Source organism: Colias eurytheme, chromosome 24 (assembly GCF_061535395.1).
Source record: "Colias eurytheme isolate Ceu_HAF_F1 chromosome 24, ilColEury1 Martin Lab GWU primary, whole genome shotgun sequence".
NCBI lineage: Eukaryota > Metazoa > Arthropoda > Insecta > Lepidoptera > Pieridae > Colias > Colias eurytheme.
This window is the reverse complement of record NC_143003.1, coordinates 6,367,466-6,394,983: the sequence shown is the minus strand read 5'-3', so window position 1 is coordinate 6,394,983 and position 27,518 is coordinate 6,367,466. Positions and strand designations below refer to the sequence as shown.

The window sequence follows — 27,518 nt, the reverse complement described above, 5'->3', positions numbered from 1 at the left end:
TAGGTACGATTTGAACGATGACACTAGTTTTGTGTAGGTAAATGTGCGTTGTATTTCGCTTTAAATACACAGAAAACACATTAAAATTAGTAACTAAATTTCATAAATTTTACATTTTTATACGATTTGAACGATGACACTAAGTATAAACCAACTTAACATTATTTTCTCTATACTAAAATTGTAAATTCTTCGAACTCTCTACACCACCAATACACTGTGCTTGACTGCGCAAACTTTATAAAACCTTGGCCAAACATGATGCATAATACACGCAGCCGGTCTGCTCTAGCGTGTGAGAAAGAGACTTACATATCAGCCACAAATGTGTTAGAAAGAGCACGAGCACACAGCAACAAATTGCGCAACTTGTGTGAGCAGGACGGCGTGAGTTCAATCGTATGGTGATGACAGGGAGGGGCGGTGTGTGAATTATTGAAGGCGGCGACGGTCCTTTTGCCTGCGAATGGCTGTTCCCGTATGGGGGGAGGGGGGGTTGGTTAGTTTGTGCCGTGTTTGCGCACCACTTGCTTGCCTTTCCCGGCCAGTGCGATTTCGCCATCTAACTGTGAACTGTGCAGTGCAATGACCGTGAACTTTAATTGGTGATGGACGGCTGATCTGGATATAAGGTGGGTACTCTAATATAATGCCTGGAATAACTAAGTAACTTCTTGCCTGAAACAACTGTGCCTGGACACTTGTATTCTATTGTTTATTAAATTTCTTTATATAAGTAGGTAGGTAGTCTCTTGTAAGCTTTAAGTTTTTAAATGAGAATATATGATTCTACATGTAAGGTAAACGATCGAGTTAGAGCCTGGTAGAGTTTACAATAAGATCCCGAAATGAGTAGGTAATAAACGGTAGGTATTTTAGATATGCGAGGAAAGCTTCCTCAATCGTTTTAACGATGCTTGGTACCTAGTTATTTTAATAATATCGCCAAAACATGTTTGATTTATTGAAAAAGTTTTAACATAACAAAGACATTAGAAATATCGACACAAGGCGTGGCAAGTACCTATACCTAGTACCTAATTAACAACTAAGTATTTCTTACTCACCTACTTTTTTACTGTGGTACCTACATACATTGTACAATCATTCAGCACAAATTCGATTTAAAAGACGTTAAACCACTTAACCGATTATAATAAAATTCGCACACCATGTGTAGTTCGATCCAACTTGAGAGATAGCATAGTTTAAACATGTAGGTACCACGGGCGAAGCCGGGGCGGACCGCTAGTAATATAATAAATATGTACAACGCATCTCTTATAGTTTTTTTTTTACTTTTTACTGACAAAGAGTCATGGGCAGTGGACAATACTTTTTATATTTTGTTTTAATTGATAATTTTCAATTATTTGATGATCATTGCCATATTGTAAATAACTTTTAAGTACCTAATTAAAAAAATAGCAATAGTAGTAAACTTACAATGGTTTCTCGTATATTACTTACACTTGCGTAGGCGCTACGGCGTAGTAATGATGCTACGACAAGATAGAGTTGACGACCGCAACAGATAATCTTGACATTTCGTGAATATAAAGATTAACGATGAATGTTATTTTGTAAGGTTATTTCTGACACACTTATGTCTAACACAGTTTCTCTAATCTTATAATATGTAAATTATATAATTGTTTTCTTTATGAATTAGTTGTCAGTTATAAACACCAAGCTGTTACTCTTTACATTAAAAGACGGTATCTAAGCCAAAATACTCTTCTTGGCGTGCTGTACGTACCTAATTCTTTTTTTATAAAAAAGTGATCGCTTTATTAATAGGGGGAATCCGGGAGACTTGCCCAGGTGGGAGAGTTGAACCACTTTCAATAACTTTTTAAATTAGGTGCCAAATTACGCCAAGTGGCAAACAAATGAACGCGCGTAACCCGCCAATCACAAGCAACTCACAATTTTGAGTGATAACAGACGCGTTCGACCGTGAGTTCCGAAAAAGTGGTTTCATCGTCGCGGAGTGAATTTTTTTGGCTTTGTTGTTTTAATTGCTATGAACGCATTTATGAAGGTATATATCAAACACCTACGTTATTGCATTACTAGATTATCATATTTTGTCGTACGTTCAGTGTTGTTCTCCAGTTGATTGTGGATTTGTTGGAAAAAATCAAGATATGGCCTTGGGTCGGGTGCGGGAGAGTTGAACCAGTCTGCAGTCGGGAGACTTGAACAATGGTTTAACTCTCCCTTTGCAGTTTGTATACTATTTAAGTTAGCTTTTGTTTTGTTTAAGAAAGAAAATGCCATTTCAGAATAAGCCTAAGGAAGGTAGTCGTCGCAGGAAACCGTTTAGGTACTAAGTCTAAGATTGAAAGCGCAGTCAGAGAAATAAAGAGTGGCAAATCTATTCGTCAAATTGCAATCATGTATGGAATAGGCAAAACCACTTTACGGTATTACCTGTTAGGTGAACAAAAGTTAACACCTTTGCAAGACAAGGGGGGCCAATACAAATGCTCCCGAATTTTCAATGTAAATAAAGAGAAATTGCTCGTACTTATTGACCTGCAGTAAAATGCACTACTTATGGTTTAACCATAAAACAAGAAATGCAACTAGCATTCGACTACGCCAAATTCCTGCAAAGTGAACATCCAAGAGGCAAATATTGAAGAAATAGGCAAATAGGCACATATTAATTAATAGTAAGAAATGTCTTTAAATTAGTTTTGTAGATTTATTTAGCAGTAGATACCTCAAATCGAGTATTTAATTAATAAAAAGAAGCGAATGTTATGTTTAGGAGTTGCTCTGAAAACATTTTTCACTAAATTGTTTAGAAATTAGAAGATGATTCTGAATAATCTAGTTATTGTTAAATGTGTCTAAATAATACATAACTAATGAATAATATGCTTTATTTGCGTAATTTCCCCTCTCTAAAAAGGTATGGGCAAGTGTCCCGCACCTGATGGGCAAGTGTCCCGCCGGTTGGGGAGACTTGAATCAAAACTCATTTTTCATTACAACTTCGTTTACTATCTTCTCCTTGCAACTTTTATTTTCAGAATAGTATAAAATCTTAGCCAGATAATAAGGCTTCCATGTGGTGTAGATCTTAAAGCTCTCCAGGTCACTGATCGGATTTTATAGAGTTTTTAGTAAAAAGCGGTTCAAGTCTCCCGGACTCCCCCTATGCAATAACATATTTGACGTTTGTACTAGCTCATGCCCGCGACTTTGTCTGCATTAAACGAGATTTACCTACAGGTAGAATTTGAATCAATTTTCTAAAACTGATTAGCCTATGTACTCTGTATAACATTATTTATTTATTGGTACGGGATAGACACGTAAATGTGAAAAATATACCTACAATTTATTTTTTTAATAATTACGATATTGTTATTACATACCTACCTACATGTAAGTAGCGTTGATGCTCAGGTATATAATATAATATTTACCTACATAAAGCTGAAATTTTTGTTTGTCAAATCTATCACCACATTCCGCATATTATTGAAGTTCATAATAATTATCATAAGTTGCAAAGCAAAAATATTGACCATTTCAATACAACCTTTAAGTACATTCGCAATGCATTTTTACAAAGACTTCCTAATCCTTCCGTCACACCGTTTACGTTATTGTTGATTTGTTTGTAAACTACTATTTATCCTCTTAACTGTAACGCAAATAGGAAGTTATAGGAACTAAATATTTTGGAACTGACCGACGTTTAACAAAAAATGTATAGAATTTGAAAGTGTTGAGGAAGCGAAAGTACTACGACAAATGCGTTGTTTGGTTTTGTTGAAAGTTCTACGTGAGATTTTTTTTTATATTAATGGATGGGGTTTCATATTCTAAAAAAAGAAATTGTGCGATTATATGCAAACAAAATCTACATAGGATTTCATAGGAATTAAACATATAGGACTTATTTTAACGTGTTTTATTAATTACTAGCGCGCCTCTACTTTCCGCGCGCGGCTTCGCCCGATTTGAAGAAAACATCAAATTAACTACTAGGTATATCTTTTCTCTTCAATCGCTCTTTCTATTAAAACATCAATTGCGAATACATATATAGCGGAAAGCGACTTTGTTTTATACTTTTAAATTTAATATAATTATATCTCTACGACGATATATTTTTTTTTTGTCAATTTTATAGAGGACGTCATAATTTTAACACTAAGTATAACTGTTCGTATTTCACCGGTTAATGCTATTGTTAACGTTAAAATAACTAACAGAAGCGTCAAATACATAATGAGATTTCAAAATCATTTGACTTGTGCAACCCATTTGCTGTCACTGTAAAAGTCACCGTTATTGTTATCTGTTATTGTTAAATTTCACTTTAAAACCTGGTATATATGGTACCTCAGGTTATCATACCTTTTTACATAGCTAAGAACATGCACATGTTTTTAGAAATATCTGCAGACACATTTTCATAGAGATTTTTTTCAATATCTGTGTTTAAAACGAGTTAACTTAATTACTTTAATGTTATTATTTGTAGTTTAAAAGCCATTTCTTTGAATTGTTTGCAGCGATATGGATTTTTATTGCTGAGAATTATTGTTTAACTCAACCTTTACATAAAAACTCAAAAAAACCCAGACCAAATAAGTAAAATAAAAAATTAAACGCTAAATGCGAAGATAAAGTGGCATTTTCAAGAAAAAAATTAAAATTGCAATAACTCTTCAACGGCTAACTTTTGGATATGGTATTATACGATCAAATCAGTTTGTTTTGACCCCTACTACACGCTCTTAACAGGAATAGGTCGACTTAACCTGTAACCCTGTATAATACTAGCGGTCTGCGCCGGCTTCGCCCGTGGTACATATTTAGCAATAAAAGGTAGCCTATGTTCTTTCTCAGAGTTTAAAGATTATCTGTGCCAAATTTCATCAAAATCGGTCCAGTAGTTTATGCGTGAAAACCATACATACAAACATAGCCTCTTTAGAGGTATAATATTAGTATAGATTAAAATATGGTGCAACCAAGCCTAAATGTTTTAAATAGATATGTTTTGTAACACTAACTATACAGAATAAACTAATTATTAATTTAATTATTTCACTTTATTTCAGACTTTATGGTTTTATCATCTGTAGATAGGGGATTTTATAAAATTGGTGAATTATTTTTGACTTATATTGAATATTAAGTTATAATAACACAATAATTCTAATCAATAAAATAAGCATTTACTTAAGTAGAATTATGAATTCCTTACCTACTTAAAATGTTGCGTGTTTGTTGATTTGATTGTTTGTCTTTCTTTAACGTAGCAATGGAAAAAAATATATATAATATTATTTTTGTATCTGGAGATAACAAGGAGTCCTGAAGCTCCTACCGTGGCTTGGTGGTAGGTAAATAAAAGTGGTAAATAAAAGACTATTTATTTACCACGGTGAAATATTTCTTTCCTATGGGAATTTCCTTTGACTACGGGCGTAGCCGTAGTATATTATATATCTTTGAGTTTAGTAATACAGCTAAGTAGGTACCTATGAACATTTATTCCATTTATTTTATTTTCTTTATTGGAAAACATACAGAGACAAAGACCGAGACAACATACAGAGACAAAGACTTTATACCGGCCGATGCAATATGTCTCGGGATACCACTATTGAGCACCGGAACGAACTTGTGTCTCAAATTGAGAACTCTCTCGAGAAGATCTCGAATTGGGGAAAAGCCAACCTCGTTGAGTTTAACCCTAAAAAGACACAAGTTTGTGCGTTTACCACAAAAAAAACACCCTTCATCACATCTCCATGCTTTCAGGGCATTCCTACCAGAGTCTCAGCTAGTATTAGTATACTTGGTGTCGACATTTCGTGTGATGTCCAGTTTCGTTGTCATCTGGAAGGTAAGGCTAAGTTAGCCTCTCAAAAACTTGGTGTGCTCTGTAGAGCGGGACAGTATTTCACACCCGGCCAACGCCTTCAACTCTATAAGGCACAGGTCAGGCCGCACATGGAATACTGTTCCCATCTCTGGGCCGGTGCACCCAAGTACCAGCTCCTTCCTTTTGACCGAATCCAGCGACGTGCAACACGGTTTGTGGATGATCCTTGTATTACTGATCGGCTGGACTCTTTGGCTCTCCGTAGAGATGTCGCATCTCTCTGCGTTTTTTACCGCATTTTCCACGGTGAATGCTCTGAAGAGCTGTTCGGTACAATACCAGCCGCCGAATTTCACCACCGAAGCGCACGCCACAAGCTCAAATTTCACCCACATCATCTCGATACTTGGCGTTCTTCCACCGTGCGTTTTAGGAGGAACTTCCTACCGCGCACTACTCCTCTGTGGAACGACCTTCCAAATTCGGCATTTCCCAAGGACTATAATTTAGAATACTTTAAGAAGAGAGCGTATTCCTCCCTCAAAGGCCGGCAACGCAACCACAATACTCCAAAGTCTGTGGTTGTTCATGGGCGGCGCCAATCATCGCTTTCTGTACGGTGACGCGTAAGCTCGTTTGCCGACTTATACATAAAAAAAAAAAAAAAAAAAAAAAGACAGAGATATATAAAACAAAAAATCTTATTAACTAAAGATACATGAAAATGCCTCCTTATAGTGTTTTCACTGGGAACATATGTTATTATTTTTGCCAACACTCAGCAGTAAGAGCGACAAGAAAAAATAATCGATAAGTAATATTTATCATGCGTACATAAAAACGGAGGTAAACAAGTATTTGCAAAATCTTTACACATTAACATTCTTACATGTTGAATAGCAATTTTTTTACATTCATTTTGTATTTACCTGAAGAGAGAGAATTTCAGAACACCGTTTCATTTTACCGTTCAACAATTATTATCGTTTAATGTTTGTCACTCAGAGCAGTGGTGGCTCAGTGGTGAGACCTCGGACTTCGTATCGATAAGTCCGGGGTTCGAGACCAGGCGAGCGCGCAGGAAATAAATAGATTTTTCAATTTATCTGCGCATATTGTAACATCACCACTGCTCGAACGGTGAAGGAAAACATCGTGAGGAAACCGACATGTCGAAGAATTAAAAAGTTCGACGACATGTGTCATCCGCCAACACGCACTTGGCCAGCGTGGTGGATTATGGCCTGTACCCTCATAGGAGGCCCGTGTCCCAGCAGTGAGAACGTATATGGGCTGATGATGATGATGATGATGTTTGTCACTCTAGTTCCGTTTACACGCCGAAATGGTTTGACAGATTTAAGCGTAATTTGAAGTATAAAGAGCAAATGTCCATAGGCTTTAAAAAAAAAGACTGATAAATTAATAAATGTCTATATTTATTAGCTTTGTTTAAGAATGTAGCTAATATAGTAAAATCCTTTCATTAAATAAAATATTACCTATTATTCCCGAGTTACTTACGTCATAATATATTTCCCAGTCCCCGAGCACAACTGGGGCGCGCGCATATTATAGTACATAATAATCCTGAAATCAATAGCGGAGGCATATCATTGTCAAAGGTCCCTCAGTAATTGCCCTCACACCTCTTTACACGTATTTTAACAAACTGTGAGGACATTAAACATCGCCAAGGCTAATCTAATCAATTCCCTCTGAGGGCGTCAACCCGTGAGGCTTAGGAACATCAGGTGAAATGATGGGAGGGGACTTACTCACTTGGATATGTATTGCAGTATAGATGTATTGTAGAATCTGAATGTAGACGTTTTGGGTGGGAAATTGTAGAGTTTATAAATTATCTTAATAAAAATTATAAATGTGAAAGTTTGTGAAGATGGATGGAAGACATTGGCTACTTTTTATCCGGAAATCGCACAGGAACGGGAATTATGCGGGTTGAAAATTGAAAACGCGTGCGAAGCGGCGGGAAATATAGAACTTACGTAATATTATTAGAAGAAATAGGCTGTTTTGTATGTTTGTAACGAATAAGATAAGAGAAAATATTTACACACAAGAATAAAAGCAGGTAATATTATTGCTGTTTTATAGTATCAGTTCAACTGAGTTGGAGCGTGTGGGGATACAAAAATAAATGATTTCTAGTCCGTTAAAATAAACCTTAATTCCTATTTGTATATGCTTTCATATTTTAGCAACAAACAAAATTAGGTAGAGTTAAAACACATTAAATGTTTCAAGAGCTTTATAAGGTGGGTTGAAAAGAAATTAATATCATTATTACTACCAAATTTTTTGATAAAATCGATTACAATGAAAGTAAAAAAAACCTATTAATTTGAATTCAAAATACAGTTCAGTCACCCCGTCGCAGCGCTGTCAAAAGGGCGACCACTTAATGTCAGCAATCGTTTCCGTCAGTGACAGATGAACGGACGACTGACAGGATTTATTAAGATCAAATTTTATATAGATCAACATTTGGCAATGGTTCTGAATACGGTGGTTTTGATAGTTAGCCGAGCGTAGTGTCTTTGATCCTGTTCAAGTAGGTAAAGAAATCTTAAAATTATTGGTAGTTAAATGTTTAAGTATTGAAATTATCTTAATTTTTTGTTGACTTGACCCGGCTTTGTACGTGCGTAAATTTAGAAGCTCTGAAAGTACAGTTTTTTGAGATAAATTCTAAAATGTCATTTATGTATAATATGGTATACTGTATGTATAAATTACGTTTAGGTATGAACTATGGTCTATGAACACATTTTTACATTATAAAATTACTAGCTTTCCGCCCGCGGCTTCGCCCGCGTTTCCAAAGAAAACCCGCATAGTTCCCGTTCCCGTGGGATTTCCGGGATAAAACCTATCCTATGTGTTAATCCAAGTTACCCTCTATATGTGTGCTAAATTTCATTGTAATCGGTTCAGGTTCAGAGATGTTTGTTACTCTTTCTCGTATTTGCGTGAAAGAGTACCTAACAAACATCCATACATCCATACTTACAAACTTTCGCCTATATAATAGTAGTAGGATGCATAAGGAAATTACTGATTGTTGGTTATAACCGCCCGTTTAAAAACCCTAAAGAAGTTTTAAAGGTTCTGGCAGATATAAATAAAAGATTTGTATTTTTTTTGCTATGAAAACAAAAAATAGAGTTATTAAAAATTACAGTCGTAATATGTAACATTTTATAATCTCTAGATATTTTCCATTCAAACTATTTATAGTTATAGGTAATTAATATCACAGTAAGAAATGAATTATAGATACTTACCTAAATAATGTTGCTCTATCATATGAACTAAGGAAATAATCCAATCCAGCCCACTAAAACTCTTCATACCTAATCCTGTCGATTACCAGAAATCCAAATGAAATGTCAACATATCACAAAATCGTAATAAACAATTTGCGGCTACCCTCACCAATTTCGGGCCCCTTTGAGTTATAGCCAAATAATACGTCCAAATATGAAGACCCCTACTCGTGAGGAAACTGTATGGAGGAGGGGCTCTTTCTCTTTAGCTGGTTGTAATGACAGTGTTTAACATACCAAATTATAGAGACCTCTGTTTGAGTTCAATCTGTTGGTGGTAACCATGGTTTTTGATTTGTCTGGTTTTTGTTTATGTCTTTAGAAAACTATATGAAATTAATGTCGTTTTAGGTACCTACCTACTCTTGTATATACATGTATGTACTTATTACTATTACTAAGTACTATTTATTGTAGGTATGCAAATGGAAATCAATTATCAAACATACATCATATAATAATTAAGGGGGAAATTTACATAGCAGACCACTGCCAGACAGCCGAGTTTTAAATTAAAATATGTACCTACAAATAACCGTTTAAGCTCGTTATTACTAGCTCTACCTAACAAACTCAAAAGAGGTTGAATGCAATTTCGATCGGGTCAATGTTCATTCACTAATTTAAAATGATGCTACTTGTAATACTTTAAACTCCATAATTATTCTACTAATTGGTCTTAGTCAGGATACTCTGAAGAGTTTCCCATTGGGAAATGGGAGCTGACGGTAAATATTATTTACTACATTCAAATAACTGTATATTACAATTCCAGCTTGACATAATTATTGCAACGACACGTCTTCAAAATGTAAATAGGTAATAGCACAGACTAGTAGGTACCTAATAGGTATTGCCGCCCGTTGCTCTACAATTTACTAATGACAAGTACAACCTAGTAAAGATTAATTAGATATTCAAAATCAATAACACAATTACATTTTTATTTTACCAACATCATAAATAGATGTTTATTAGTTTGATATGACAATGTTCTGTCCCAATAAAACTACTCATATTGTCACCCTACAAGCAAGGGATTGTTTGTTGAACACGAAAACGTAAAAGTAATGACCTCTGTACTGCGGTTCCGGATTATCGTATTTAGATAGAGACAGACATACAGCTGCCGTGTGTGAGGGAAAGGGACATGGGATTAGGGGATTACGAGGTGACGAATGTCGTTCGCATTTAATGATCGGTTCGGTAGTTTGAGTTTGATGGATAAATTGCCTGATTTTCGTAGTTAAATTCTTATTCAAGAACTAGCCTTTGGTTTCCGGTTTTACTCCTGCGCACTTACCGTTGTCACATGTTTTAAGCTATATATAATAATAGTTTAAAAAAACTAAAAAACACGCTTTTATCACTTTTAGTTGGGTTTTCTATAAAACGCGTGTTTTTTTTTTTAACTATTATTTATTTTATCAAATTAGTGTATTGTCATCGGTCCTAAATAAATCTACAAAGTTTGAACGAAATCTGGCCGTTTAAAGTGGGTCAAAATCGCGCCCAAAGAAGTCGGTTACAAACATACAAACATACAGGTGAAGCTAATATAAAGCGTGTAAAAAATTGCAGAATCTTTTACGCTCTCGAAGTTATATACTCATTAAATAATGTAGCAATATTTAAAAATCAATTGCCAGTTAGGTGCAGTTTGAAAACATTTTTTTAGTTTTGAACAAATCATCTTCTAAAGTCGAAAGACATTATTAAATGTTTATTCTTTAGGTAATGCTGTTATTCATACAACCATCATTTTTTCTCATAAGTATACAATTTTACAACATTAAAATAAACTAGAAACGAGCGCCGAGCACCTTACAGCTACAGATTTCAAATCTCCAACATCGCTGATTGGTCGGCGCTAATGACGTCTTGAGTTGACAACTTGACAGTTGTCACGGCGGCAGCCATTGAAATAGACGCGTACACTTGTCTCTCTGTCACAACCAGCGCTGTGGAAAGGCGCGAAATGTTGTTGATTGGGGCTTTTATAAAAAAAAACTGCTTTCCCTCGTATTTGATGTTTTTTTTTTCGTTTCCAGCTTTATTTAGTGTCATTTTGACAGGTACACAAAAACTGTTTTGAATTCACAAAACTGATCATGAACACGAATTTGAAGTTATATTTGATTGAAAATCAATGATGTCTTTGCATTGCAATGAAATTATAGTTAATATTGACAGTCTCTATTTGTATAAAGTTAACAAAAAAAATCGATTAAAAAGCTTACTTTTTAACATTTTGCTTACCCTTTAGTTTATATTAACGGCTAATAACTTAATGGTCTAATCTCATCTCTTTACTGTATAATTCAGTCTAGTATCATCCCATTTTTAAAACCTTTACATAAGCAGTTCTATTCTCTACAAAATAAGAGCCATATTTAATTTATACATTAAAGACTTTTTAACTCGTTCCATTCGAAAGGGAACCTAAAATAAAAAGACACAAAGCTCCATTTCCAGCGAAACGCGAAGATAATTTAACCCCCGGATGCTCGTGAAGTGTCCGCATCAAGAAAATGTATTGTGGTCGAATCTGCCCTAAATTAAACTTTAAATTATAGGCGTTAGGATGTGTTTTTGAATGCGTTTTCGGTAGCTGTCTAATCATTATCATCGAGGTCTGGAGTGGCTGATAAGATGTTTGGATAAGAGCGATGAGATGAAACACGTAATTATGATATTGGTCGGATAGGAGATACACCCTAAGTTGTTAAGTAATCATTTTATTATCTGATCACTGGATGATGGTTTGACCGTATCAATGAGGTCCATTTACCTTTGTATTTTTAAAGTTTTATGGTGTATGGATTTAAATGTTCTAATTTTAATTGCAAATTATTTTATTTCTTTATAATCAGCAGGTACATTACCTAGGTTTAGGCTAGGTAATGTAATGTGCTCGTCCCTACATCAGCTGCAGTAATAGCTTAGCTCCTATTGGTAATTGATATTTAAGATCGGCTCTTTAATAAGTCCTAACTACAGTTAACACATTAAAGTCACGCTACAGTCAACGAGTTTAAGATATTTATCTCGTATTGTATATAGATTAGTATCTAATTGATTTATATATTTGTTACATTCATTAAATGCGTTAACTAATTTTAAGAATATTGCAAAGAGTAAAGTTCCCAGAATCTTAAATTTCACAGACTCACATATTAATAATACATACTACATTCATCTGAAATCAGAACGTATGTTTGTGTATAAACAATACCACTCCTAAGTACCCATTTATACCGCGAAGTACCTTGAGATTTGACTCCAGATCAAAACAAAAAGCTTTCGAAAAATCCTCAACAATTTCACCGTTAACCGTCAACTGCGGTAGGACAAAACAAATAAATAATAATGGAGTACGCACAAAAGTCCGTACGTATTGTACGAGTGCGCGCGAGCGTATTGTTGTATCAACAATCATTACTTACCACCTGGCAGCTAATATTTTATATTATTGCACATAATTAGGCCTAAATATGTTTGGAAGTATTTTCATCAATCGAAAACGGTTCTAGCAAATAAAAGCTATACGTAGTTTACTCCAGCCGGGAAATTTAGCGTTGCGTATACCTACGTCAATTGAAGGGAAAAATTTTAAGAAAATTATATTTTTTGTCAGGGAAAACTAAGATTCGAAAGAACAGGAATACCAGCCTCTTTATTTTGTTGTTATGTCGATTTTGATACTGTTTTTTTCTTTACCAAGCATAATATTATGAATTATTCAAACTACGATGAGGCATACTAACTCTATTTTTGTAATGGTATTGAAGCTTTATTAAATTATAGTTTTACAAAACACATCAAAATTAAAAGGGACGAATTATAATGACCAAAATGACGAAATGGCGAAATCTTTGCGGGACAAAAAGACCAATTACACATTAAAATTGTATTGAAGTTCACACGAGCATATGCCGGTTAAAGAAATTTCTATTCAGTGCAAATTGCGCGCCAAAACAATAACTTCGCCCCTAATTTTTAATGTTTTGTTTTAATAGGGGCTGTGGTTCACTATAATGGATTTAAACCGCTTTCTTTGCTTATAACGGGGAGTAAACATTAAAATAAACGATTATTGAAATAAAACCTTAAGAAGTCTGATTAAACTAATTGCGGTCCTACATAAACACGCTATGACCGGTAAGGAAATGTAGAGCCCAAATTTGAGAGAGACAATTTTTTTCTAATAAATAAATAATAAGTCAAATTGAATATTATTTATTATGTGATGTTACTTTATACATTGTCCTGCATTCAAATTTTGTTTTATGTTAGTTCTTGTTGTTAGGTTGGTATAACTCTTCTAAAAATGTTTAAAGCCTCATCAACATAGCCTTGACTCATTTCAATCAGCGAACGATACAGAAATAATAATTTCATTAATAATTTATCAGCTACAAATCAACACGACGTAATTAGTAACGAAAGTGGATTTCAACTTTGAATACGAGTGAAGGGCTCTCTTCCACCTCACGCTATTCACAGAACTCAATCCGTACGGATGTTTGCAAACGATTTCTGCACAAAGGCGCCGCGGCGAATCGGAAAGGGTACACCCCTAGCAATTTACTTAAAACAAGCGACGTCCCGACCGCCAACAATACGACACTTACACGCGATTGCGAGCGCCAAATAAAAATATTAACAATGACGTTCTCCGCAGGTACTCATCGTGAAAATGCAGCCATTCCAATCCGCGACACGCCCCGAAGGCCCGAGGGAGTCCTCCCCCGAGAGGGCCAAGTCCCCCGACACGCCGACGGCGCCCGTGCTCAACTTCTCCATCGCGCGCCTCATGGAGCCCGACCGCAAGAAGTCTGTCTCGCCCGAACCAATACCCCAGCCGAACTTTCTATCATATGGTGCTCATCTACTCGATTCCGCGTTTAAGCAGTACATTCCTGCAGCAAGGCGGCAGCTTGTTTCGCACTATCCTCTGTTATACTACGGGCCAGATCTCGTCTCACTAACGTACGCCCATCAGTTACACCTTCCCAGACCACCACCAGTACAGTCTCCACCGCGGCCACCTAGTCCAAGAGCTCCAGCGGCAGACCACGCAGTATCTTCCACCACCGGCCCCACGCCATCACCAGCGAAGAACAAAAGCTTTGCGTGCGGCGACTGCGGTAAGGTATTCAACGCACACTACAACCTAACGAGACACATGCCAGTCCACACGGGAGCTAGGCCGTTTGTATGTAAAATCTGCGGCAAAGGTTTCCGTCAAGCATCTACATTGTGTCGACATAAAATCATCCACACATCAGAGAAACCGCACAAATGTATGACGTGTGGTAAAGCTTTCAATCGCTCCTCCACTTTAAATACTCATGCTAGAATCCACGCTGGCTACAAGCCTTTCGTCTGCGAGTTTTGCGGGAAAGGATTTCATCAAAAGGGCAACTATAAGAACCATAGACTGACGCATAGCGGGGAGAAAGCCTACAAGTGCAATATATGCAATAAGGCGTTCCACCAGATTTACAACCTGACCTTCCACATGCACACACACAACGAGAGAAAGCCGTTCACGTGTAGCATATGCGCTAAAGGATTCTGTAGGAACTTTGATCTCAAGAAGCATACGAGAAAGTTGCACATGGGTGCTGGTAATTCTAACAACGAGTCGTCTCTAGATACGCAGGACGAGTCAACCCAAGAGGCGACTACTAGCGCGGGTGAGGAGACGAGCAGAGTGGCTTTCAGACCCTTTCTGAGCTCGTCGTACCCCCGGATCCTCGATCCCGCACGCATGACTGCTCCCAATACGTTTTTCTCGAAACTTTTGTGACCCGCGGGCTATTTCAACTTTGGGGAGAGAAATGAATAAACGAATTGATCGTGGATTTGATTATAGATATTTATTGTTTGTACATAATATATTATGTGTTTAGTTAATTATTGATTTAGTTAAATATTTATATTGTAAATAGAATTTTACTTAGAATAGACATGTTAAAGTGAATTTTATTTGTATATGTGCGAAAATAGGACACAATTTGCCATTCATTTCGATACATCTCCCTAATAGCCTACGTATTTGTACATACATGTTGTTCTATATTGGAAAGAAAAGTTTGCAGACAAAATAGATTACGAAATATTACAGATATTACTTTTACAGGATTGCATATTAGGTAATTTATAAAATAATTACTATCTATTATCTACTATTAAATTAATAATATTATAATGCTGGGACCATGCTAATGTAGAGTTTCATGATTGTAATAATGCAATTGTATTTAAAAAAAGGTGTATGTACTGTTATTTCAACTTTAGTGATCATTCAATATCTAATGTAGTCCCAGCATAAGTTAAAAACAGTGAACATTTCTTTAAAAAATATAAGAAGTAAAAGAAAATAATGCTTGCAAATTATATGATAAATACCTAGCTCAATAATAGTCGTAAAATATATTATAAAATATGTAAATTGAATTAAATTAAGCTCGAAGTACATTCCATAATATTAGCTAGAATGTTGTAGATGTAAATAATGTTTAACGTACAGAAACCGCAATATAAATGTATGTATGTATATGAAGATTATAATTATTGAGAAATTACTTTGTGGTCTTATTTTGCACCCAAGAAGTTTTAACCCGTTTTTTTACACGCTTATTGCTGATTCATTACCTTTAGTTTGCTGCTTTCTGGTGAATAATTTTGGTGGACGAAGGGAGTAAGTAAGATAATATAAAAAATAATAGTAACATCCACATCATATTTAAAGTTAACTCCCAGTTGCAGTTGCTTGCTTGTGACAGCTTTCGAAAACCAACTGTATCTAACTACCTACCATTAAATATTTTTAAATTATTTTTCAGTATTAATTTACTCCGCAGATAGAATATTTACCCACACAACTATATTTGAAGCAAAACCGTTAAATCTCAAGCAGCTCTCTTTACAGCGTTATTATAGTTCAATATAAAATGCCGTTAGCCAATTTTTTGTTCGCTCTATCAAAGAGAAAATTACTTATGATTTCGCCAACAATATTATAGTGTGTTCACGCTGGGCTTTGTCAATTGAACAGTCAAATTATATAGTTGACCCGCCCGTCGGAGCGCAGCGAACTTCAAACTTACGATTAAAATTCATAGCTTTTAACTGCTTCAACTTTATATTTATTTCATCTTTTATTCGGATGTTAATCAGGTTAATTTAAAAAATCAATAACTTAAATGGAATAAGTTGTTGGTTACTGAAACGAAAGCACATTCCGAGATGGGTTTTATTGTGAGAGATACACACGAGCTTATTGATTCATATATGATAAGAAATTAATACTTAACTAGGTATATGGAAAGGAACTAAATCTGTGGTAAAAAAAAAACATTATGGTCGAAGTGCATCCAACATTTTGTAAACGCACTATGTATCATCATTTTCATTTTGTTTATCAAACTTTTATTTTTAATTATTCGGTAAAATCTCTAGTATTATGAACCTATACACGTAGTATATTATTATTAGTCTGTGCCTATACCTACTAATGTATTTAAAGCAGTAATTATCAAGAATCCACAAAATATTGAGAACCACTGCACATAACGTGAGGCCTGTAACCTGAGAGGCTGGTGAACAATATAATTACAACATAATAATGGAGTCAAGTCAGCTCGCACTGCGCTTTTGTGCCCCGAAAGCGGGTGCGCGTGGTATCGAAAAACCCTACCTATAGGTACATATTTTGGTCTATTTTTTAATGAACTTATTGACATGCTTAATTGTAAAATTTCTAAAAGTTTTATAGGTTTCGTTATCAAAATAAAAATTGTTTTTTACAAATTTTTATTGTTATTTCAAACGAATAGGTTTTTCCGTCTATTTGTCAGTCGCGGTTTGTCAGTCAGACACGTTTAACCGAAAAAGTCTGATGTCAGAAAGAAAATAAGTACCTATGTAAAAAAAATAAGTAGTATACGTATACCTAGTGCTTGCGACTGCTGGCTGCTACTTTTCAGTCGTTTCATTTTCTAGTTTATAGCAATTTCGGTTAAATCAGAATTTTAAATTTTACGTTGAAAACCAAGAGCCAACTTCCAAGAGCATTTTCTATACCTATACCTATATAAATTACCGAGGTGCAGTCAATAGGCCAGTAGATATACAGCTTGGATTAAATTTATGCTCGTTTAAGTTTAAAATGTTAGAAAATTGTTTTATTCCTACATAGATAAGCAAAACATGGATATCGAATATTTACTGGATAATATTGAATATAATCAATAATTGGATATTATTACATAGTTTCTTAATTGTAAAATGTAACAATAGATTCATTCCAACGAATTACAACGCAAAATCCATCAACAAATATATTTAAAACAAAACACTATTCATTTAAACTTAAACACATTCAAAATTATATTAAAAGGAGTTTAAAACACTTAAGCCCTCGCCACCGCAGCGAAACAATAATATATCAATCAAAGTTTAAGTCTGATTCGAGCAGACTAAGGGCTGCGTTATGAGGAGCATATTGCATTGGTTTTTTACGCCCCAAGTGGGGGAGGGAACAATGGGCCTGCGAACCCGGCGGCGCAGAGAGTAAGATGTGAGGCAGATGTGGTATGAGGTAAGTTGAATAGAAAATTATTATTTTTAAACGAAAAACACAACCACCTTAAAATGATTAGAACCGTTTAGCTTTAAAAAATAAAAATCATCAAAATCGGTTCAATCCCGTAGAATTTTCTGAGATAACAGTCGAATTGAAATCTGTTCCTTTTTTCTGAAATCGGTTGATAAGTTGGTTGATACTCTAAATAGGTACTATATTTTCTGAAAAATTGGGTAATATTTCAATTACATATATTCAATTCTAAAAACGCATGATTTTCTGAAATAGCTCAAAAAACTTGTTCGCATTTTATCAAGACGTCCGCGTCAATAAAATATTATGAAACATTTGTAACTGGTGGATTTTAATATTAGGAATGCACAATTAACTACTATTGTTTTTTTTTGTATTGATGCGAATAAAACGTTAACATTCTGCGCTTCATCATTCATCAAGTACCTAACAACAATATCTGTGAACTACCTAATCTATGACGCTGTTATGATTTTCCGTGACACTCGTGTTTTATATGATTTGCTCATTGGAGTTCAGATGTTAGTTAATGTTTATTACTCTATCGAATAAAGTGAAGTATAAGGGTCACTCAACGCATTTTAAATGAAACAAATCAGTTAGTATTAAAACTTCCTGAATTAATATCGAACTAGCCGTCGAGTATCGAATTGTGTTGGAGTGAAAGTACTTTATGAAGTTTATTGATTTATTTTTAATTGTTTTTACTACTAGCTACGTATTAATGTTAAAAGTCAAATATCAAAGGCTCGTTCAAAAGCTGTTTTAAAGGATGATTTTCTTTTTAAGGCGTGTAATACCTAATAAGAAAATAATATTATTTAATTAAGTATGTTAAAAAGTTAAGACGCTCACATACATATTTTTGGTAAAATCTATTTACAATACTTCGACAATATGGTAGAGATTGTACACACTCCACTGCGTCACATGAGAAATTGTGCAAAACGCGTGTTTTTCCACAAATTCCGTGCACAATGGCGTAATCTCTTGCGTCACAATACAGATGTAAGCCTATTAGCGAGGGAGGCTGTGATTGACGCCTGATGGCTGATGACCCTCGTGGTGTGTAAGACAGTTTACGCTGTGACGTCATTATGTTTATTTCATATGACAGCCACGAATAATGCTTATATTATAATCTAACTGATCCACACAACATGGTGATCTCAAAAAATAATATTTTTGCAAGTTTTAATTCTTCCTGCGTTCCTTTCTATAAAAATAAAGTTTCAGAAAAGCTTCAGCGCTTTTGTGTAGCTATAATGTCTAGCTAGAAGTAGGTAGGTAAATCAGCTTTGCTAATGTTGGCAAACACGAGCAAAGCTGATTTACTTGTCTGTTAAAAAAATCAATTAGTGAAACAGATGTTTCTGAACTTATAGTAAGGTTAAAGGTCGATTTTTTAGTAGGTATTGTAGGTAAATTGATGAATATGTATACATACGTAGTGGTCGACCGTTACACTGGGGTTAATGGTTTCGATTCCTAGAATAAAGAAAAACGATTTATTAACATTTGTTCGCGCTGTTCTGGAAGGTAATGCAAAAAGCTAAAAAACCTATTTGTAAACTTCAATTTGCGTGTCAAAAATTTTAATGAAGATTTGATTAAAATTTTCACGTGACAAAGAAACACATTCTACAATGCTCCATAGTATTGCATAACTTTTTTCTTCGCTACATTTTACAAATAATACGGATATGGAATATGGCGGCAACGGAAGCTCAGCTTTTGGTATTATCTGCGGATTATGAGGCATTACATGGGATCATTGTTGTTTATTGTGGTCACCGTGTTGCGGTAATGTGTGAAGTTATAGTTATTTGAGAAAAAACTTTCAATGACGGAAGCTGAACTGAGGACATAGGCTATTTCTTATGCTGAATTGCACAGACATTATTTTGACTATGGGGTAAGTTTAGAAGAGTTGAGAAAAACAGGCGGGCGCGAAAATATATGTTCGTACCTACATTTAAAAAAGGTCAGATGACATTGATTTTGAGTGACTATGAGTGAAATTTTTAATTAATAAGAGTACACTCATTAGGTATGCGAAAATCCATTATTCATTCATCTCTGAAGTGGAAATTTCAATATTAAATCGATAAAGATATTATGTTCATTTAAATACTACTTTTACCTAGATAAATTGATAGGTATAGGTAATACACTGACAAATTCCAAAAGGTATTTGCCGCCTGTTTATATTTTACAAAATGAACTGAATCCCCGTATAGCTGGCTCCATTATATCCATGTGTCGTCGGAATTTCGCAAAGCGTGTTTCTGACAAAAAGATAAAATTCGCTGAATCTCGGAAGTTTGGAATTAGAGCGGTATATCTCGACAATGTCGAGTAAAGCATTGTCCCAAATAAGTTTGTGGGTGTCGACAAATCAATTCGAGAGGTGTTAGTAGGGGATTATCCGGTTTTATCCAGCTTTTTTAGTTGGAACATAGATTAAATTCGTGTTGTGGGATGGCAACACTAATTTGAGATAAAGTGAATTGCTATCGGCGTTTTGATGTTTTTATTGCTTAGATATATATATTTATTTGTGGTATTATGTGAATGAGAGTAGTCTTACTTAGTCTATAGGTAAGTAACTTGGTTAGGTAGGTACCTGATTAAAATTAAGCATGATAAATAGGTAGAGTTGGTGAAGACTGTTTTAGTTCTATAAATTTTATTCTGTTTAGCCAACTATTAACTATTCTGTGGTTTAGTTCCTTTTTGCACATACTGCGTTTCAGAGAGTTCAAAATAATATGATAAATTATTGATTGGAGCGAATTTTAAATGCATCTTTTATGTAGAGACTCATTTAATTAGGTACCCATATATTAATTATTGACCGTAGGTATATTAATAATGCATTTCATTATACTTTGTAAGAAAACTGATCAACACGTTATAATTCGATTTTTTATAATAAATATATTGCTTGCATCCAATACATTAGCTGCTCGGGTTGCTTGGAAGATATTGCTTGAAGCTATAAAGCCGCCCTTTGCTTCAAATGTCCTGTCTGTGTGTGTGGAATTTGTATTTGTGTTGTATGCAATAAAGATTATAAATAAATAAATAAATAAAATAAAAATTGATCACTCAATTTTTTGTCATCGACAACGACCATAGAAATGAACCTTTATTATCTATGCTCGGAAAAATCTTTGGTCCTTCAAAGGATTTGCTACGGAAGTGAGGAAGCTGTACCTATTGTACAATACGTTTTTATACTCTTGGGCCTATGGCTGGTAATCTCTTGCGAATTCGCTTTTATATGGTTTTTATTGCATGAAAGTGAATGTGTAAAAATGTACATATATATATGTTTTCCATAGTGGAATGTTGGTATTTTTTAAATGGAAATTCAGGTTTATGATACCTATAATATACATATAGAGACACAAATCTTGTGTTGAAATTATATGACTTAATTTCTATGCATCACAACTTACAAGTTACAACATAACAACGAGAAATTACTTAATATAGACATAGCCTTATCGCAAAAAGAGCGATCCCTTGCAGGCAAAATATCCTTTGCACAGCGGCTCTACCCTTTCTACTCCCTCCACGCAGTTGCCTTAAAAACATTTTTAAACAATAAATAGTTACTTAGAAGAAATATCGAGACTATCACAATTACGAAATTCACCAATGAGTATGGCCGCCAAAAATTGTACATTCAAGAAAAAAAAAATGTCCTTGTCATTTTATATAGCACCAGATTTTTTTATATAGTAATTATGGTAGTTTTTAAATAGTTTCAGCTTCACTATGTTATATTTATCATTATATTAATAATTTAAATTAATTTTGAGTGCCTTTAACAAGCTCAATATTTTTTTTTTGAAATGCTTATTTTCCTTTCCATACTAAAATTATGTGTCCCACTTAGTCATCTCACACTTTGAAGTCACAAAATTATGCAAAAATCTATGGATACCTGTAAAATTTTGGTATTTCTAAATTATTCTGTAAACTTGTGGATAGTTTTAACAAGTTCTAATAAAAATAACATAAAAGAAATTAATATAAAACTCACTTAAAACTATGTCTCACTTTTTTTCACGAATGATACTTCACGCACGGTTACCATAAAATAACACCCTAAATAACTAGATATCCAAGCCACAAAAATATTTTTAAGTAGGGGCAACACCGATTTACATGTTGGCCTACATTTAGAAAAAAAAATCGCCATTTTGTTACTGTAAAAGTTGATCGAAAGGTAGTCGGCATTTTTGTCCCAGAACATTTTAATAATTTTGAGTGAGAATTATGCAAGGTAAGAATACAAATTTACTATATTATTTAAATTATGTGTGTAGCTTTAGTGTTCTAGTAACAAATCAAACTATGCGGCGTCTTATTACTACAATACTTTGGCGAATAAAGGCTTTTTAGGTTATGTCCAACCATATTTTTATTCACGAATGATACCATGTGTTACTATTGTGTTACGTAACATCCGTGAGCGGCTCTTAGGGGTAGTACTCACTAGAGAATCTAAAGTTAAAAATTTACTTTTTTACATAAAGAGAACCCACTTCAAAAACTATCATGTTTCGGAAGTTAGTAACTTTTTTACTATAATAATTCGTATTCGTAATTAATATCATAAGTTGTGAATGATTCTTGCATTTGTAAGTATTATAGAAATACAAAATTTGAGAAATAAAACTTTTTCTTTAATATTTAATTTGTTTTATTGAGTTTTAAAGTAATTTAATCAAATAATTTAATTAACAATATAAAACAGAAATGTAAAAAAAATCTCCTGCATTATTAGCTGTTGTAATGTACACTAGGCTTAACAAAATCACGTATGTTACTATCAGTCACGTATGTTACGGTGTGTTACGATTTCACGACTGTTATTGTACAATATTTGGCGGCCATACTCCAATCACGATTCATTTTCGCATCACCAAAAAACCATCAAAAATTTCTTCCCTATTCATAATATATTCAAATAGATGCCGTCAGGTATTAGTACAGTTATTATTTTGTGCAAATGTTTGTGATAATTTGAAATGTTTGTACGATTAATTTGTGTAAACAGCAAACCCGCGGGGATCACATATGTTACGGATCTTACAACTTAACCCTGTCTATGATAAATGGAGGATTATGTTCTATATTTAAGGTTTTTAATATATTTATTTAATAGTGTGTTTGGTATACTTAGGCATAAAAAGTTTAATGTAGGTGTGTAGGTATATTGTTTAAGAAAAAAATATTTGAATCCCTTTTTTTAAGGATTGAAACAATCAAATCATATATAAAGTTATTTTTTGTAGGTACCTACGACCGCGACGCGTAAAAAGATGGGTTCAATATATTATTGTATTGTAAAATAAACAATGTACCTACAATGGTTTATATTTTACTTTAGGTAGGTAGGTAGCTACTTAACTATAACTACTTGAAAGTTAGGTAATAAAAACAAATAACGTTTTATTTTATATTTCATACATTTTCTCACATAAAAATAATTGAACACGTGTCGAGACGAGCACCGGTAACACTGACTAGCTCTACCCCGCGGATTCGTCGAACACGGAACAACACTTACGCTATACGCTATACGCTCTATTTATACCTTATAACTATTGTAAATAAAAGGAAAACATTGGATTTAATGATTTAACTACTTTTTTATTAATTTTACTTGTCTTTTTAAACGTCTAGTTTTTTTTATTAGAAGCAAATGGCTCTTCATTTTCAGAGAAATTCATTGTAAGTATCTGTTATGTTAATGCTAATTGGAATTACGAGTTTCAAATTATTTGATTCGATTAACTTTTACACAATACCTACATTTTATCTATAAAAAGGTATCATATCAAAGGTACATGTGGGTACTACCTAACTATTAGATGCAAATATTTTTTTCATTTCACACAAAAATACAGTAATAGTAGGTATTTCATAAAAGTCACTTTCCATTAATCACCATTCTGCAAAGTCGGCTAAGTACCTGTCATAACTAAAAGATAATCATCGGAAGCAATATAGACACACAATTAGTTGAAACTGCCCCCGCGCGTGTCGAACACGCGACCCTAGAGTTGAAACTACTTATTATAAACACCCTGTTAAATGTAATTTTCTGGGTAAATTAATAAGTGTTGTAAATGTTGTAATTGTAAATTTTTGTTTAAACTTACCTATTGCTTTTTTATCTATAGATACTAATATTTCTTAAACAGGAAGTATTTGCATGTATGTCTGTTTAAGGTACCTACTACAATTGATATAGTAGGTACCTACCTAATCGATCGGTTACAAAATTCAATTTTTCTGACATCAGCGAAAACACAGGAATACATAAACAGACAAAAATAAACGAAGAATGTTCTCTACATTACTCTACCTACATTGCTTCACTAACTCACCGTACCATAATACAAACGGACAAACCTATCTCATAATTCATATTATTATGACTGACCGGTTGGCTTAGTTGGTAGTGACCCTGCCGTCCAAGCCAGAGGTCGTGAGTTCGATACTAACACCACGTAGTTAGTATGTGTAGGTAACTACCTACATCATTATAACTACGTAAGTACAAAAATCATTATTCAATTATTCATTCATTCAGCGTTCAAAGAAACAATAATACCTTCAAGATACATCCTAATTCGCCAATTACCAATTGCACATGTGCTTTCAATGTAAAATAACTTGTATTTCAAAAGAGATATGGTTGAAAATCGTATAAAATTTAAATCATCTCATACGGGCGGTCTAAATTACCTGCAAACTGAAGAGCTTTGCGTTATTGACGTTTATTGGTCGTTTAGTAATTGTCTCAAATTGGTTCTGTTAAACTAGGGTTATCATAAAGTTGCCGCATATATTACTAGGTTACCTAGAAAGTCTGGAATAATCTGAACTAGCTTACCGCCCGCGGCTTTGCCCGCTTTGTCTAAAACCTAATAAATTATATACTAAAACCTTCCTCTTGAATCACTCTATCTATTAAAAAAAAACCGCATCAAAATCCGTTGCGTTATAGTTTTAAAGATTTAAGCATACAAAGGGACATAGGGAAATAGGGACAGAGAAAGCGACTTTGTTTTATACTATGTAGTGATTAAAACGTTGTAGTAGGTAAAACACTATGTGCGCTAAATTGCATGCAATCAAGTGAATTAATTCTAGTGTTGAGGTGATTGAGTGGCAAATACATGTGTTTATGACTCAACTATTAGCTGTCCGCATGAGTTTACTCGTGTCAGGTATAATATTTTCTTGGGGTTTGGATTCAGAGAATGTACGTAGGTAGTTAACTTAGGGAAATAATGGTAAAAAAATTGCATATTTAGTTTTATTATCTAGTAAATACTCATGCTCTACATAGTTACATACATCTCCTCATTAAGCACACGAAGATTTAAACAGGTAGATCATGTTGATTTTGAGTAGGTAGATACTAAAGGAAGGTCTAAGGGCGTATTCAGAAAGAAAGCTTGAAACTTATAAGCGCTTATAAGCGCTTATCGGCGCTTATAAGCGCTGGTAACCCGCGCAGGAAAATATATGAACATGCGCTTATAAGCGCTGATCGGCGCCGACAAGTTCCAACAAGTTTCAACAAACTTGTCGGCGCCGATCAGCGCTTATAAGCGCATGTTCATATATTTTCCTGCGCGGGTTACCAGCGCTTATAAGCGCCGATAAGCGCTTATAAGTTTCAAGCTTTCTTTCTGAATACGCCCTATCTTATTCCAAGGGTACCTAAAGTGAGACCTAATCTGTCTCGGAGAGATCAAAACCAGAAAAAGTGGAATTAATAATTTAATTAAATTTTTTTTTGTTATTTTGCTAGCACCTAGGAATTTTTTTTATTCCAAATCTATTTTACTAAACTTGACAATTTAGCGTTCCGTTTCGCGCGCAATACGCACCACAGATTAGGCAAATATGTCAGCGATAGGGTGAGGGTTGCCGTCTACAAATATTTGACACCAGTAATCACTTTGGGAGTATGGGATCACGTCTCGCCATGACAATTATTATTTGTGATTATTTCTGTTGTTAAGATTGTATTGTTTGTTTTTGTTTATTGAAAATAAAGAATAAATATATAAATAATTGTTGTTTTATTTTTATTTTCCTGGATAATGCTCACCTTTATGTAGTAATTAATATGAAATATAGGCTGGTCAAATAATTCTACCTCATCATTAAAATTCATAATTTCTGGTGGTCATTAGTTTAATTAGTAGGTAATTACTAACATGTTACTAACAAATTATTACCTACTTCTTCATTCATCACATAAATACATTTTATCCCAATCTATCTAAGTAGGTATTTGATGTTTCAAACAATTTAATGAAATAGTCAAATCTACAGATTTCGCTAACGTTTTAGCTTCACCCCTTATTAGGTTTCACACGCGGAGCTTTTAGCGGTTGAATTATTAATAATTTAATTGTTTGTTGATGCTTTAAACTATTGTCAATGCAAATCTCATCCAAATCGGTACCATAATGTAGGCGTAGTCGTTAAAGCGTAATAAACAGACAGATGGACAGATTTTCTCATATATAATAATATTAAATGGTAGCTAGCTACCGGCTAAAAGTTGATCTACATTGTAGAGCCGAGCATCGCCTCTCAAAAGGGCAAAAATAAATTTACGTTTTCATGAAAAGCCTATGCTACTCTAGGCATGTCGTTCTAATGGCGTAAAAACTTGAAAATTTGGATTAAAACTAGGAGGTTCTTTAATAAATTCCTTTTTTTGATGATGACTCTACTATTGAATTACCTTAGTACCTACGTATAGTAGGTAGGTACATTAAACTTTATCACAAGGTACAAACCGTAAACTTACAGAATACCTCGTTTTGCCTATCTTCTCAGTAAAATAACTATATTTCAATAGATTGGGTTGGACGTGAATAAGCGATAATAATTAATAACACGTGAATTCATGTACTACAATATTACATTACATACCTACCGACGGCACATAAATACGTCTGTGTACATACGCAACATTCACAAAAGGGCGGTCGCACATCAATTATTCACTATCCAAGCAACACTGAGTACCTATACCTTGCTCTATCTCTCCAATTTGAATAACATAAGTCCGTCTCTGTCGAGCTTTGTATGGGTATTGCGCTTTCGCCCGCCACCTACAGTCGTCTCCGTCTAATGCAACGGATGTTCGTATGTTACGTCTCGCTCGCTCTCATTAGGTTAGTCGGAGCGTGTTTGCACGACGTTTGCCAGTCGCATTTTGTGTTTTGAACTTGTGTACAGAGTAATGTTACAGAATAGAGAGATCTCAGATCTTTTTAAGGCAAGCTAAGCTTGACACTCTAAGAAGACTCAAGAATCTACGTAGTATCAAAAGACGAGGCTTTTTACTCTTTCGCGAATGCTATGCATAACGCACAATACTTATTAAAGTTGTTTTGTTGATTTTTATGTTGTTTTTCCGTGTTTTGAATATAATGTAAGTGCGCATTCAAATATTTTGAGCATTTTAAATAAGCTTTACTCTACCTATATTCCAAATTGTAGTGTCTGTAACTTTTAACACATACCTACCTAAGTAGGTATGTTATCTACCTTTTAGGTATATATTAGGTATATTCAATATAGGTACCTACCTACCTAAACATTCCGCTGATCTCATAAA

At 34.3% G+C, this 27,518-nt stretch overlaps 1 protein-coding gene across 1 annotated transcript; it reads left to right on the top strand.

Moving 5' to 3' along the window:
• The first annotated feature begins 568 nt into the window (after positions 1–568).
• Positions 569–15,028, top strand: LOC149898014 (uncharacterized). Its single transcript, XM_090115945.1, has 2 exons — positions 569–632; positions 13,898–15,028. The coding sequence occupies exon 2, from the start codon at positions 13,913–13,915 to the stop codon at positions 15,026–15,028; it is 1,116 nt and encodes a 371-aa protein (XP_089972071.1). The 5' UTR covers positions 569–632; positions 13,898–13,912.
• The last annotated feature ends 12,490 nt before the right edge of the window (positions 15,029–27,518 follow it).